Source organism: Acartia tonsa, chromosome 8, assembly GCF_053477335.1.
Source record: "Acartia tonsa isolate MP-2025a chromosome 8, ASM5347733v1, whole genome shotgun sequence".
Taxonomy (NCBI): Eukaryota; Metazoa; Arthropoda; class Copepoda; order Calanoida; family Acartiidae; genus Acartia; species Acartia tonsa.
This window is the reverse complement of record NC_137267.1, coordinates 4527085-4540955: the sequence shown is the minus strand read 5'-3', so window position 1 is coordinate 4540955 and position 13871 is coordinate 4527085. Positions and strand designations below refer to the sequence as shown.

At 39.6% G+C, this 13871-nt stretch overlaps 2 protein-coding genes across 2 annotated transcripts in view; both read right to left on the bottom strand.

The window, feature by feature from the left end:
• The window catches only part of LOC145325364 (uncharacterized), a 33004-nt gene that overhangs the window by 5008 nt on the left and 14125 nt on the right, over positions 1-13871 (bottom strand). Inside the window, exons 10-12 of the mRNA XM_080168365.1 lie at positions 7418-7489; positions 2831-2914; positions 209-301 (exon numbers count right to left, since the gene is read on the bottom strand). Of these exons, the coding sequence (XP_080024491.1) occupies positions 209-301; positions 2831-2914; positions 7418-7489 (249 nt within the window). The remainder of the gene's footprint in view (positions 1-208; positions 302-2830; positions 2915-7417; positions 7490-13871) is intronic.
• Positions 10250-12348, bottom strand: LOC145325363 (uncharacterized). Its single transcript, XM_080168364.1, has 2 exons — positions 10427-12348; positions 10250-10347 (listed from the first exon to the last, which is right to left on the bottom strand). Exons 1-2 carry the CDS (start codon positions 12277-12279, stop codon positions 10305-10307), a joined length of 1896 nt encoding a protein of 631 aa, XP_080024490.1. The 5' UTR covers positions 12280-12348; the 3' UTR covers positions 10250-10304.

Genomic DNA, 13871 nt, shown 5'->3' with positions numbered 1-13871 from the left:
TAGGACATTGGGCTGTAAATCACATTTGTACCCAAGGTGAAATAACCAAAGAATGATTTTCTTCTGGCTAAAAAACTGTGGGAACTTTTAGTAAATTCGATTGGTTGGTGCCTAAATTTTGTAACTACTAATTTTACTTACAGAAGGGCAGTTGTTTATCATCAAGAATTGCAAAGTAGTTTTGTTGCTGATTAAAAAAAATACTTACACTAGAATTCATGAGAAAGAAGGTACATGGCATCCATAGTGTGGAACTCTTGGCAAACTGGTGAGGAATTAGGGCAACATACTCAGATATATACTAAATAGTTAAATAGTTGAACTCTTTGTAATTTAAAAGAAAATATGATTAAATATACTAATTAGAAAAATAATAAGATAGAACATAGAGTAGGGTTGAACTCTTTGTAATTTTAATGGGAATTGAACAGGCATACTCAGATATATACTAAATAGATAAATAATAAGATAGAACATATAATTGGGTTTAACTTTTTGTATTTAAAAGTGGAATTGGACTGGAATACTCAGATATATACTAAAAAGATAAAGAGTAAGATAGAACATATAATATGTTTCAACTCTTTGTAATTTTAATGGGAATTGAACAGGCATACTCAGATATATACTAAATAGAGAAATAATAAGATAGAACATATAAGGGTTGAACTCTTTGTAATTTTAATGGGAATTGAACAGGCATACTCAGATATATACTAAATAGAGAAATAATAAGATAGAACATATAAGGGTTGAACTCTTTGTAATTTTAATAGGAATTGAACGAACAGACATACTCAGATATATACTAAATAGATAAATAATAAGATAAAACATAGAGAAGGGTTGAACTCTTTGTAATTTTAATGGGAATTGAACAGGCATACTCAGATATATACTAAATAGATAAATAATAAGATAAACATATAAGGGTTGAACTCTTTGTAATTTTAAGGGGAATTGACTAAGCGTACTCAGATATGTACTAAACAACTAAATAAAAATTTTATTTAATGGATAAAAAGATATGAATTGAGTAATGTCTTATATTTAGGTAAGTATGTATATCTATGTAATTTGTTGGTATAGATAGTTTTTAAGCTACAATAAGTAGATAGGAATTTATATAAGATAGATTAAATAGAAAGATAGAGAGATATATATAAAAATTGATTGATAGATATAATTATAGATAGATTGATAGATTGTACTTAAAGTGTTGTCCAAATCCAAATTGAATATTGACTATTGGTTGTAAACTTGCTGACATAACTGACTTGAAAGTTCTCCTATTATTTGTATCAGCATTCCTAAAGGTTATGTATTCTCAAACTTTCAGGAATCAGGAATAACTTTTCATTCAAATATATTTTGAAAATATATATATTAAACAGAATGGGTTTATTTGTCCTCTTAAAATAAAGCCTAAATCCATTGACCAGTAATTTAATTGTCTATTAATTTGCAGTTTAAAAGATAACAATTTATAAAACTAATTAATAAACATAAGTTAAATAATTTTTAGTAGATGTTTATGTTGTTATTAAATAAATTCAAAAATTTTATAATTCTTATAAGGATTTTTAAAGATAAGTTTAGTTATTTGACTTTAAGAAATATTTCTTAGTGTTTACTGTTTATACCTTTCTTTCTGTTACAACTTGTAAAACTTTAGAGCCAATACAAAAAAAAGAGAAAGAGAAAACTTATTTAGTTTTCAATATATTTTAGTTTATCTAATAAAAACAAAATTGTTGCAAAACAAATATGTTCAGCAATAAGTGAAAAAGTATATGGTAGCAGGGAGGGGGGGGGGGCAATGGACTGTTTATTACACTAGTCCCAAAAGGTTTTATAATAAAGTTTTCTTTATTGGCTTAACAACTTTGGGAACTTTTATCAAATTTTGATTAGTTAGTTCATTAAGTCGAGTGTCTAAACATTTCAACCACTAATTGTAATCTATAGAAATGGTTTTCTTTGTGTATCATCATTGGATATGTATATCAATATATCAGCCATTGTCTTATCCTTTTAGTTCCCTGACATGGTAGTCAATGTTGTTTTATGGGCCAGAAAAAACATTGGTCATTGGTCACAAAACTTTCTTCATTCATTTCATATATTCAGTAGCGTTATGTAAACATAAATAAGCAAACATATTGATAGATACATCAATAGATGAACATAAGATAAACATATAATTAATACGAATGCATACATTGATGGATAGATGGAAATATAGATAGACCAATGGTTATAGGCAGATAGATAGAATGATGGACACATTGCTAGATAGAAAGATGGATAAATAGATGAATATACAGATGGACAGAGAGGTAGATAAATAGACAGATGTACACATAAATGGACACACAGATAGATAGATAAATGGACACACAGATAGATAGATAGATGGACACATAGATTAATATAAAGATACATAGATAGATAAATATCTCAGATAGATCTAGAGTTCTAGCTAGAGCAATACAAGTATAAGGAGTCCAACTTGTTGATAGACAGATAGATATATAGATAGATATACAGATGGACACATAGATAGATAAATACCTCAGATAGATCCAGAGTTCTAGCTAGAGCAATACAAGCGTAAGGAGTCTAACTTATTGATAGACAGATATATATATATAGATAGATAGACTGATAGACACATAGATAGATAGACAGATGGACACATAGATAGATAAATACCTCAGATAGATCTAGAGTTCTAGCTAGGGCAATACAAGCATAAGGAGTCCAACTTATTGATAGACAGATAGATATATAGATAGATAGACAGATGGACACATAGATAGATAAATACCTCAGATAGATCTAGAGTTCTAGCTAGAGCAATACAAGCATAAGGTGTCCAGCTGACCAAAAAAGCTGCTATCATCAAACCAATCTAAAATAATAAAAAAATTAATTAATGTTACATTTTTTCTTGATTTTTTTTCACTTTTTTATGTGTCTCTGTTTTTATTTAAAACTATATCTTTCTTTTTCTTTCTCTAATTCTCTTTTAATAAATGTTAAAACAAACAAAAAAATCAATTGGTTAAAATTTATTTACAATATTTTTATCCCATATAAAGTATACTTCATATAGTAAATCATTTTAATTAAAACCTTATTGGTTGGTTAAAATTAGCAGTAATTCTCATATTCAAGTAGTATGTTTATGAGTGTTGAGGATTTACATAATTTATTGTCCATTGTCTTATCCCTGGTTTTACATAAGCAATGACCGCTGATTCCAAGGAATCTAAATGGATAAGATAAGACAATGGACGATAAATTGATGTTTATACACATAAATAATTATAATAGTATAGTTTATTATTGGTTGAAAAGTTTGGGAACAAAATTAAATATTCAATAAAAGTACCCAAATTTTCTAAGCTATCGAATAACAAGGTTGTACAAATTTGGGTACCAGTGTAATTTCCAATCCAATGTCCCCTCCCTTGCTGCCTTTGCCTTAGATTCGACAGAGCATTAAATTTGCATCAAAACATTGTATATGCTGTACAAATATTGAAAAAAATCTTCGAAATGACAAAACAGAAATCAAAGGCTTCAACATTCAAAGCAAAAGAAAATTGTAGACAATTCTCTAATAAAATTCTCTATCTAGATTTGCTGATAGTTTACCTCACACTTAAAACGGACCCCTTACGTACTTTAAGTGATAAGAAAATTGACGGTAAATTTAATCACCAATGATGATGACCAAAATTATCGAGGGAAGGAGGGGACATTAAGCTGTTTATTACAATAGTCCCCAAAGTTTTAAAATAACGTTGGCTTATTGTTTTTGTTATTTGGTTCATTTAGTTGAGTGTCCTGACGTTTCAACAACTAATTGTAACCTACTGAAAAGGTAAATATGTGTATCATCATTGGGGATGTACATCAATTTATCGACAATTGTCTTATCCCTTTAGATTCTTAAAAATTACCCTGTAAATGAAAATTATTTGTTAAAAATTACCCCTTCTGTAAATTATCATTATTTCTTAAAACGTTTGGCCACTGCTTGTTTGAACAAACTATTTAAGTACCCAAAGTTTTATGTCAGATAGTTAAACAGAAAGATATAAAACTTTGGGTACCAAAATAAGCCCCTTTCCCTCCATACCGCCAAGGCTAGTATTTTAAAATAAGCAGAGTTGTCCAAATGTGGGTTCAAGGTAAACACCTGAAATTCTAAGTGTATTCTAAATAGAACCAAAGATACATATGACAATCCTATTATATAACGTATTAAGCTTTTTTTGTATGTAGCGAAGGATCTCGCTAACCGCTGAACCCACAATAGGTTTTTAGGCTATAACATTTGTATAATAAGTCTAGAGCGCCTAGATGATAGGGGCGCAGTCGCTAGTAACAATATAAAGTAGTAAGCTTTTTGTCTGTAGCGAAGGATCTCTCTAACCGCTCAACCGATATGGTTATTCTTTACAGCGTAGCTTCTTATATGTCCTGGGAAGGTTTATAACTATTTTGGGGGAGGGTACTACCACCCTTTCAATAGAAATCGCCCCAGAGGGAGGGGACCTTGTTGTGTTAATTACACTAGTCCCCAAGGTTTTATAATAACGTTTTCTTATTCGTTGGCTTTACAACTTTGGGGATTTTAATTGGATTTTGATTGGTGTCTAAACGTTTCAACCACTAAATATAATCTACATAAGGAATAATTTTGGGTGGTATCACTGGGGATTTCAATTTATCGGCCATTGTCTTATCCCTTTAGATCCCTATCATATATATACAAATGTGTACAAAATTTTCACAAAATAACAGGATGTTTAATATGGACATATTTACATTTTAAGAATTGATTAAAATATTTGATTTTTAATTCTTCTTAATTAAAAATGTATAAAATGTATCTTGAAATACGATGTTCCAGAATGGACTCAAAACCAGTTAACATCCGCTGGAATAGAACCGGTTCTCATCCATACTAAAAATTCATGTATAGCATCGTATAACATATATTTTTCTACAAATATTAAAATGATATCATAAAATTAATACCAGTTTTGTTACTCCGTTTTATTGGTCCCTAGGGGTTAACAGAACTGGTTTAAATCTTTAAATTTTTCATTTTAAATCCGCGGAAAGCTGTCTATTTTAATTCTGTTTAATTAGAAATGTATAAAATGTGTATTGAAATAGGAGATTATTTGTTTTAAATAAATAAATCCTGAGCAAATAATAACGATAAACGAAAGGATATAAAATATGTGGATATATTAACAGGAGAAAATTCGTCGTCAATTTTGGTTGCTAATATGGACTCCACTTATTGGCCAGTTCGTTTATCCAATACTAGCGGCTACGCCCCTTGAAGCCTCTAGGGGCACTTAAGGTAGAAGGGGAAAAGTCGCCATCATTCCATTTTAAATTTGAGTTTCAAAAGAGTACAAAATATTTTTTTTTTTGGGGGGGGGAGACACCCTTCCAAAAAATAGTTTAAAACCTTTCCAAGCCCTATAAGAAGCTTCACTGTAAAAGATAACAATATCGGTTCAGCGATTAGCGAGATCCTTTGGGACAGACAAAAAACGCTTACTACTTTATATAATAGGATGAATGGGGAAAATGGGATGCTATCGTTATTTTAGCCAGCTGTGAGTATCACTTTATTAGAGTACATGGAAATCTTGTGCAACATCCAAGTAATAATATATCAATTGATAAGAGTCTTCATTAACAAAATTAATATTGTACAAAGAAGTCACTGTTAACTTTAACTTCCAAGTAGGGTGGGGACATTGGACTGTAAATATAATGGTACCCAAAGTTTAATGAACATTCTCTATTAATTGTTGGCTGAAATCGTTCATTGTCTTATCCCTTTTTAATAAATTTCTGTTAATTTTTAATTTGTTCTTGTACATACGAACATGAAAAAACATTCAGTAGATTCGCAACAAAATTATTTGATAATGAGAAAAGTCATCAAATTTAGTTTTTAAAAGTACAATGTTTTATTATTTTAATTATTTAAAAATTTTATGATTATAGTAAGTCACCAATAATGATACACAAAATTATCCCTTCTGTAGATTACAGTTGGTGGTTGAAACGTTTTGACATTTAACTTAATGCACCAACCAAACACAGTTATATACAAGTTCCTAAAGTTGTTAAGCAAATGAATAAAAAACGTTCTTAAAAAACTTTGAGGACAAGTGCAATAAAACAGACCCTTCCTATATGACTTTTAAAACTATTGTATTTTTTAACAATTGTTTCTTATTCATTGATGCTAATATTTTTTTTTAAATATTTTTTTTTGTTGTTTAAAAAATGAATGTGCATATTCATTATTCTTAAGTATCAATCAGGCATATAAAGGGATGAGACAATATACGATAAATTGATGTACATTAATGATGATAAACAAAATTATAATGTCCCGTACCTCCCTCAGGAAGGGAGAGAACACTGGACTATAAATTACTAGGGTTGGGCCAGATATCTGGCCAACGTTCGATATCCGGCAATTTACCGGATATCCAGATATCCGGCGTAAAAAATCCGCCGGATATGATGTAACCGGATAGTTTTAATATCCGGTATCCGGCCGGATATTGAAAATGACCGTATATCCGGCCAGACCGGATATCCGGCCCAACCCTATAAATTACTTTGGTACCCAAAGTTGGGGTACTGTTATTTAATAATCACGGATGTACATCAATTTATCATCTAATGTCTTATCCCTTAAGATCCATGGCCAAAATATGAATATTATTCCCATCAAATAAACGATATTGCTTTGTGTATGAGCTAAATTCCTTTCCAGTATGGCTTCGAAACCGATTATTATCCGTAGGATTAGATCCTGTTCTCAGCCATACTGAATTATGTATAGTATCGTATTTCAGACAAATTTCTATAAAATATAAAATCATAAAATTAATTTAAGTTTTGTTAGCCGGGGACCTCTGCACCTCGAGCTAACAAAAGTGGTTAAAATCTTATATTTTTTCAATGAATATCCGCGGAAAAATGTCTATAATACGATGCTATAAATTACTATTCTTCGCTAACTTTAGGGATCTTATGGATAAGACAATAGATGTTTTATTAATGTACATCCCAAATGATGACACACAAAATTACCACTTTTCATGGATGTTGTCATCCTTGTTTTATATAAAATAAACATAAAAACTAAAAAAATACTAAAAAATTTGCATATGAAATATTATTCTTTTTCTCTTTAGCAAAAAAATAATGTTCACTTTATTAAGTTTTGACACCTTACAAGAGTAAATGTTCGTTTGTCCTTTCTTCTTATTTTAGAGCTTCGCTGTTATTAATGGCATCATCCTTGTTTTATCATAAAATAAACATAAAACTAAAATTTTAAGGACTAAAAACTTACCATATGAAATATTTTTCTTTCTCTCTCTAGCGCTTTGGTTCTGACGGTTTGGGATCTATAACGTTCCATGTTCTAAAATAGATATATAAATAGATATATAAATAGATAGACAAATAGATAGATAAATAGATAAACAGATAGATAAATAGATAAACAGATAGATAAATAGATAAACAGATAGATAAATAGATAGACAAATAGATAGATAAATAGATAAACAGATAGATAAATAGATAGACAAATAGATAGATAAATAGATAGACAAATAGATAGATAAATAGATAGATAAATAGATAGATAAATAGATAAATAAATAGATAGATAAATAGATAGATAAATAGATAGATAAATAGATAGATAAATAGATGGATAAATAGATAGATAAATAGATAGACAAATAGATAGATAAATAGATAGATTAATGGATAGATAAATAGATAGATAAATAGATAGATAAATATATAGACAAATAGATAGATAAATATATAGATAAATAGATAGATAGATAAATTAGATAGATAAATGAGAAGTTGAAACGTTTGGACACTCAACTTAAAAAAACCAACCAATCAAAATTCAATAAAAATCCGTTGTTAAGCCAACAAATAAGAAAATGTTATTACAAAACTTTGGGGACTAGTGTAATTAACTGTCAAATGTCCCCTCTCTCCCTGGGTAGAAATAGTTAATTTTAAAATTAAAATAATCTCAGAACCCCAAAATTTTTATACTATTAAATGTTATCTTTTATCGGTCAGTTGAATTTGAATTGCCGAATGTGTACACAGTTTACTCGGTGTTTCTCATCCTCATCTCAACTTCAAAAAAAAATCAAAATTAAAATTTTGAATGTATATTGTATAAATCGTTTATTAAATTTTTTTAAGTTTGAAGTTTTTTAGCTAGTAGTAAATATTAAGATAGGATGAGGAAATATCGAGGAAATTGTGTACACATTCGGCAAGTCAAATTCAACTGACCCTTTTATCATCCTTGTTTACTATTACTTGGCTCCGCAGCCGCGCCTAAGCCTCATATTTAAACCCATTTGGATGTTTTGATTTTTTTATCTAAAAATAGAGACCGTCATATTTGGATCAGGTTTAGATTTCTAACTTATATTTGAAATTGAAATTCCCATTTTGCTTACAGGCGGCTGACGCGCATTTAGTGATTATTTAAAAATTCATTAATGTTAGTGTGGTATCCGCCTAGGATAAATGGCAGACACCAGAGTTCAAATGACTACGGCAGTGTGAACAGACGTGGACACCTATACTATAGAGAAGCTACGCTTCTCTAGCAATCACTAAATAATAAACAGGATCTATTCAGTTGTTCCTTTATTGAAGGTCTAAGGATTACTAAAGTTATATACAACAAACAATAGCTACACAGATAGGAATAAATAATCATAAATAAAAGCAATATAATACATATACAATAGTCAGTTTGGGCAATAATGATCCCCCATCCCTGGAAAGGGTGGGGGGAATTAACAATACAGCTTAACCATAATAAGGCTGTCAGAATCAATCATTAATTTTAGGCATAGGGAGGGGGTCGGCAGACCCCTTCCCCAGGACTCGGGGGAGGGCCTTTGGCCCTTCCCCGAACCCCGGTCAGGGTTGCCATAGGCATGGCTCACGTTTGCCGAATACCACAACTCTCCCCTCGGAAGGCTGGGAGGGGGTCTCCCTGCCAGACTTCCGACAGTGGTTGAGGCCTTCGGCCCGCTCCTTAGGGCTAAGATGTATATACAAACGATAATGATTCAATGGAATCCTAGTGGTGATTTTCAGGGCTGATGGGCTCCCAACGTGGGATAGAAGGTAGAGGCTGGCTTTGGTTGGACACGTAGCTCGGCGCCAGCAGGTGTCAGGTTGGCGTGGGGCACAGCCGCCGCGGGGCCGGTCAGTAACGGGGCATTCTGGTTGTTGTTGGCAGCGGCTGGGGCACTGGCTACCAAGGTGACCGTCTGAGCGACAGCCTGGCCTCCCGAGGGGCCGCGGGGACACCATTTCCTCGGCTGCTTCCCGGCCGATAGGAATGGCATCCCAGTCTACTGAAAAGTCCCGGGACTTGGCATGGGTGAGTCGGGCTCTGGCCAAGGCCTTCCTGTACAAGGTTGGATGGTACAGGAACACTTGTGACATCGCATTCATGGCGGCCCGTACACCTCCTTGTGCGGCTGCCAGGGAAATGATGGTGAAATCCCCCAGCAGTTTGAGGATCAACAACAGCAAACACAGTATGGCTGCGCCATCTCCCCACTCGTGAATAGCTTGTCTGAACCCAGCCCAGACATCCAGGGCGGCCTCTCCTTCATCCGCCAGTCGGTCGATATTGTAGGACACAATCCCATGGTCTCCGGTGGCCGAACAGCTACCTTGCTGAACGCATGAGCCATAAGACAGGCCGGTCAGCATGGCGGCTTTATACGCTGGGAACGCTAGCAGCTGCTGCCAGTCGTTCAGCTCAGCCTGCGAATACAAGCCTCCCGAACTAAAGTCATCCAAGGGTTCTGTCAGCAGCTGCTTGGGCGTATCCAGCGGGGGTGGCCTCTTCTTAGGTGCGGGGGTTAGCTCTATCCAGCCTTCCTCCGCGTGCACAGTTAGGGGGTAGGTGGAGGAGCAAGGAATCTTGGTGGCGTGGCCGCTATACACCCTTGTCACGGCGTCTACGAATCCTGTGGGTTCCACTGGTACTTTATCCCAACATTCATTGCTCTCACGGACAACATATTTGTTGCGTTGGCAGGTAAGCTGGAGCAGGACATCTCCCCTCAGCACAGAGAACGTGCTCCCCTGGACACGCACCGGTTGAGCCGGGTCTAGTTGCTGGAGCTTCCAGCAATTGGCCGCTACTTCTTCTGCCGCTGTGCTTTTCATGCGTGTCTCCAGGGTAAATCCAATGTAGCCTGCATGTATCTGGGCCTGCAGGGGGACATCCACATCCCTGACCGATACTCTGGGCAGCGCTGCCGCGGCCGGGTCAGCTGCCACGAACAATGCTGGGTGGTTGGTGGCATGGGCCTCAAAGTCGCAGTTCACTATTGAGGTGGGGGTGGTCATGTTGATGAAGAACTGGGCTTGATGGTCAACCAGGAACGCATCCATCACTAGGCTAGGCTGGAGGCTGCGGATCAGCCTCAAGGGGCAATCTCTCCCCAGGTGGTCCCACACGTAGGTGGCTTCCCCAGTAATGCAAGACAGCTCAGAATGGGGACATTCTAGGGTCAGGTGGTCAGATTGGGACTCCACCCGTCCATCCTCTACTACGTAGGTCTCTTCCTTGACCAGCAGCCGTCGTTCCTGGAGCACTAATTCATTGCGGTACAGCTGGCCCTTGAAATGGACGTCCTCCCCTTCACAACCCACCCCCTCGGGGCTGTTGACCAAGGCGCCCACCATGTCGAGGGTGAAGAACAGGGGATGGTTCAGCTGGAACGTCAGTGGCTGGGTCTTGCCTGGCAGCGTGTAGACTCGGTTCCTGGCCAGGTCTCGGCACGTTTTTGGATCAATCTTGGTTGGCCTCATGAGGGTGGGGACCGAGGTCACCTTGAGGTGACCCCATACCCCACACCTAAATGTCCACTGGGACACGGTGAGCTGACAACTATATCCTGTTGTTTCCCTAATCTTGACTTGCTGCAGGACATGTACCTCGTGGCCCAGGGGCACCTCCTGGTGTAGGGGTTCCGTGCTACACATCTTCTCCTTGTTGTAGGCTGTGACGTGGGTGGGGTTGGCGCAGTCCCACCCTACCAGGACGTAGCTAGTTGTAGGCCACACGGCTGCGAGCAGTAGTCCCCACAGAACCAGCCACCAGTGTGAGAAGCTACCAGACAGCCATCTACCTCGCACACGCGGCTGGGGATCTTCGGCTCGGGCCACGGCTGCTTCTTGGGGCTGGACACGGCTGGGTTGCTCCTGGCTAGATACAAATTTCCATTGAGCCTTATCTTTGGGTGCCCGGGGCATCCCGATACCCTCCCCAATGACAGACTGACAGGCGACTGGCGCCTGCCTGGGTGTCGGCTCCCCTAGCCCCAAGGGGTCCCTTCCCTTGTCCATGGCATGCCCAGTGGCATGGGGCTGAAGTGCGTGTGGCACAGGCTCGCCCTGAATTACGTCCCTCCCCTGCCCTAGGAACTCAGGTGCATGTGGCACAGGCAAGTCCTTATATCCCCAAATTTCAATCTCCCCAGCCTCTGGTGCAGGAGGCACAGGCAAGGTTGGGGGGTTACAATAATTTGGATACAATACATTTGTCAAATTTAACTTATCCTGGCTCGACTGGAAGTGATGGGCAGCTGGGTTCCCTCGGCTGGCAGTGGGCGCTGGATGGTGTATGGCTGGGCTCTCCCTACGGGCTGGTGGCGCTGGCTGACTGGGGGTGACGGGTGTCACCCCTTCCTCTGGGACTGCTGGCTCGTTCCGGGATCCAGGTATCTCGGTGGCGGCGACGGTTGTCGCCCCAGGCACCAGGGTGGGGGCGCTGGATAGCACCCCCCAGTCATCGCAGGTGGCGGCGCCGGGTGGCGCCCCATACATCGACTCTGATGCGCTGGCTAGCGCCTCCTGCCTCTCTCGTTCAACGGCCGCCAGGGCCTCTCCGTACACCGTCTCAGTGACGCTGGGTAGCGCCCCTCCACTCTTGCTGGGTAGGCTCGGTCGGGCAGGCCCCATCATGTTTAGGCTGAAGGGCTGGGGCCTCAGGACTTCTGGCTCGGCGATGTTGTTGGGCTGCACAAACTCCGGCCCCAGGTGGTTGAGGCTGAAGCCCAGGCCAACCTGGTTGGGTTCAGCCGCTCCTCCCAGTACGTTGATTCTAGCTGGGACGGTTCCAAACTGCGGCATTCCGTCGGCTCGGCCCGCTGCGTTGGGGGCGGCTGCTTGCTGCGGTGTTGCTGGGGGCGCGCTCCCTTCCATGTTGGCTACTCTGTGGGGCTTTCCTGGGGGAGCGCCCTTGTCTGCAGTGCGCCTCCAGCTGGCTACCTGGTCCCAGTCGGCTCTGCACTCGGCCGCCGTATGGCCGGCATAGTGGCAACGGTCGCACTTGGCAGGACGGTCACGGCGTGGCTGGGTGCGTCTCTCTTCTAGGCTGACTTCCATAGGCGTCGGACAGTCTCGGGCTCGGTGGCCTTTCCCTTGGCAGCGGAAACAGCGGCCTGAAGTCTTGTCATCTGGGGCGACCTTCCCCATCTGGTGGAGACCCGGAGCCAAGGCGCCAATCTCCATTGGCTCCGACTTGTCGTAGTGGGGCAACTGGACGCTGGCGGATCCCGTGAGCCCGTCGGTGGCGTCCACTAGGCACACACCCTCCTTCAGCTGCTTGGTAATCATTGTGACGGTGAACATGGCTCGCCTCGTGTACTCAGGTACCGAGGCGATCTCATGACTCATCATTTCACGTTTCACATTAGCGTTGCGAATGCCACGATTTAATTCGTCTATCAACAATTCAAGGTCCTCATGGCTGTAGGCCTCCCTATACAAGGCACACTTTGTGGATATGTATGCTTGTATAGGTTCTGTCGAGTGTTGCCTGTAATCCCTGAAGGCTTGCTTCAAAGTCTGGGATTCAAAGGCTGGACGAAATAACATTTCACACTCGGCCTTGACTTGTTCGTATGTCAAGGCTTGGCCTGCCTCGCCAAACAGATGAGAGGCCATCTCTGCCGCTTGCCCCACCAGTGACAGTAAAAGGGCGTTGCGGCGGTTTAGTGTGTCATGGGGAGGCACGCGGTAAGCCGCCCATGACATCTCGAGTCTGCGGATGTGGGAACTCCAGGATTGCTTGGGCGGTCCTCTATACTCCGGCAGGTTACTCAGCATCAGCTTGCGGTACTCGGCTGGAGCCGGTTGGGGGTCATCCTGGAGCCATCCTTGGGCTTGGTGGCCTCCTGGCGCTTGCGGCTGCTCCATCGGGTCAACGGTTCAGCGGTGGGACACGAAGTTTTAAGTCAATACTATAAATGGTCTACACTTGAGGCTTTCTAGCCTAGCAGCCAACACTGTTTATCACTAGGTTGGTAGTTTAACTACAAAGATGTAACTTAGATGTACTTGTCACTAGTTTTTTCTGAGTTGTAGAGTAGGCTGGTAGGGGTAGATAGCTGTTGAGGGTCTGAACTGCTGTCAGGAACTGATTGGGTTTTCCTTTATCACACTATAGATAGGAGGGAGAAGTTTGTAAGTCTTGTTTTCTAAAAATATCTCTGTTAGATGCTATGGAGTAGCTCCGCTCCGGTGTGCGTGTGTGTGTGCGTGAAATATCCTTTCCTTGCAACGCGCTTATGCACCGTCAAATCCGCGCACACAGGTAAAACGCGCACTTATCCCTCAACCCGCTCTCTCATTGGTCCGCTTTGTCTGATTTGTCCGTTGAATTTTGTTATACGTCCCGAACTCTGCTGCGCGACCCGTAAATGGCGCTCTGTTCTCCCGGT

Coding starts and splice junctions, on each gene's coding strand:
- LOC145325363 (XM_080168364.1), bottom strand. CDS start 12,279: ATGCCGCAGTTTGGAACCGTCCCAGCTAGAATCAACGTACTGGGAGGA. Junction 10,348..10,426: donor GCCACCAACCACCCAGCATT/GTTCGTGGCAGC, acceptor CTGCAGGCCCAG/ATACATGCAGGCTACATTGG.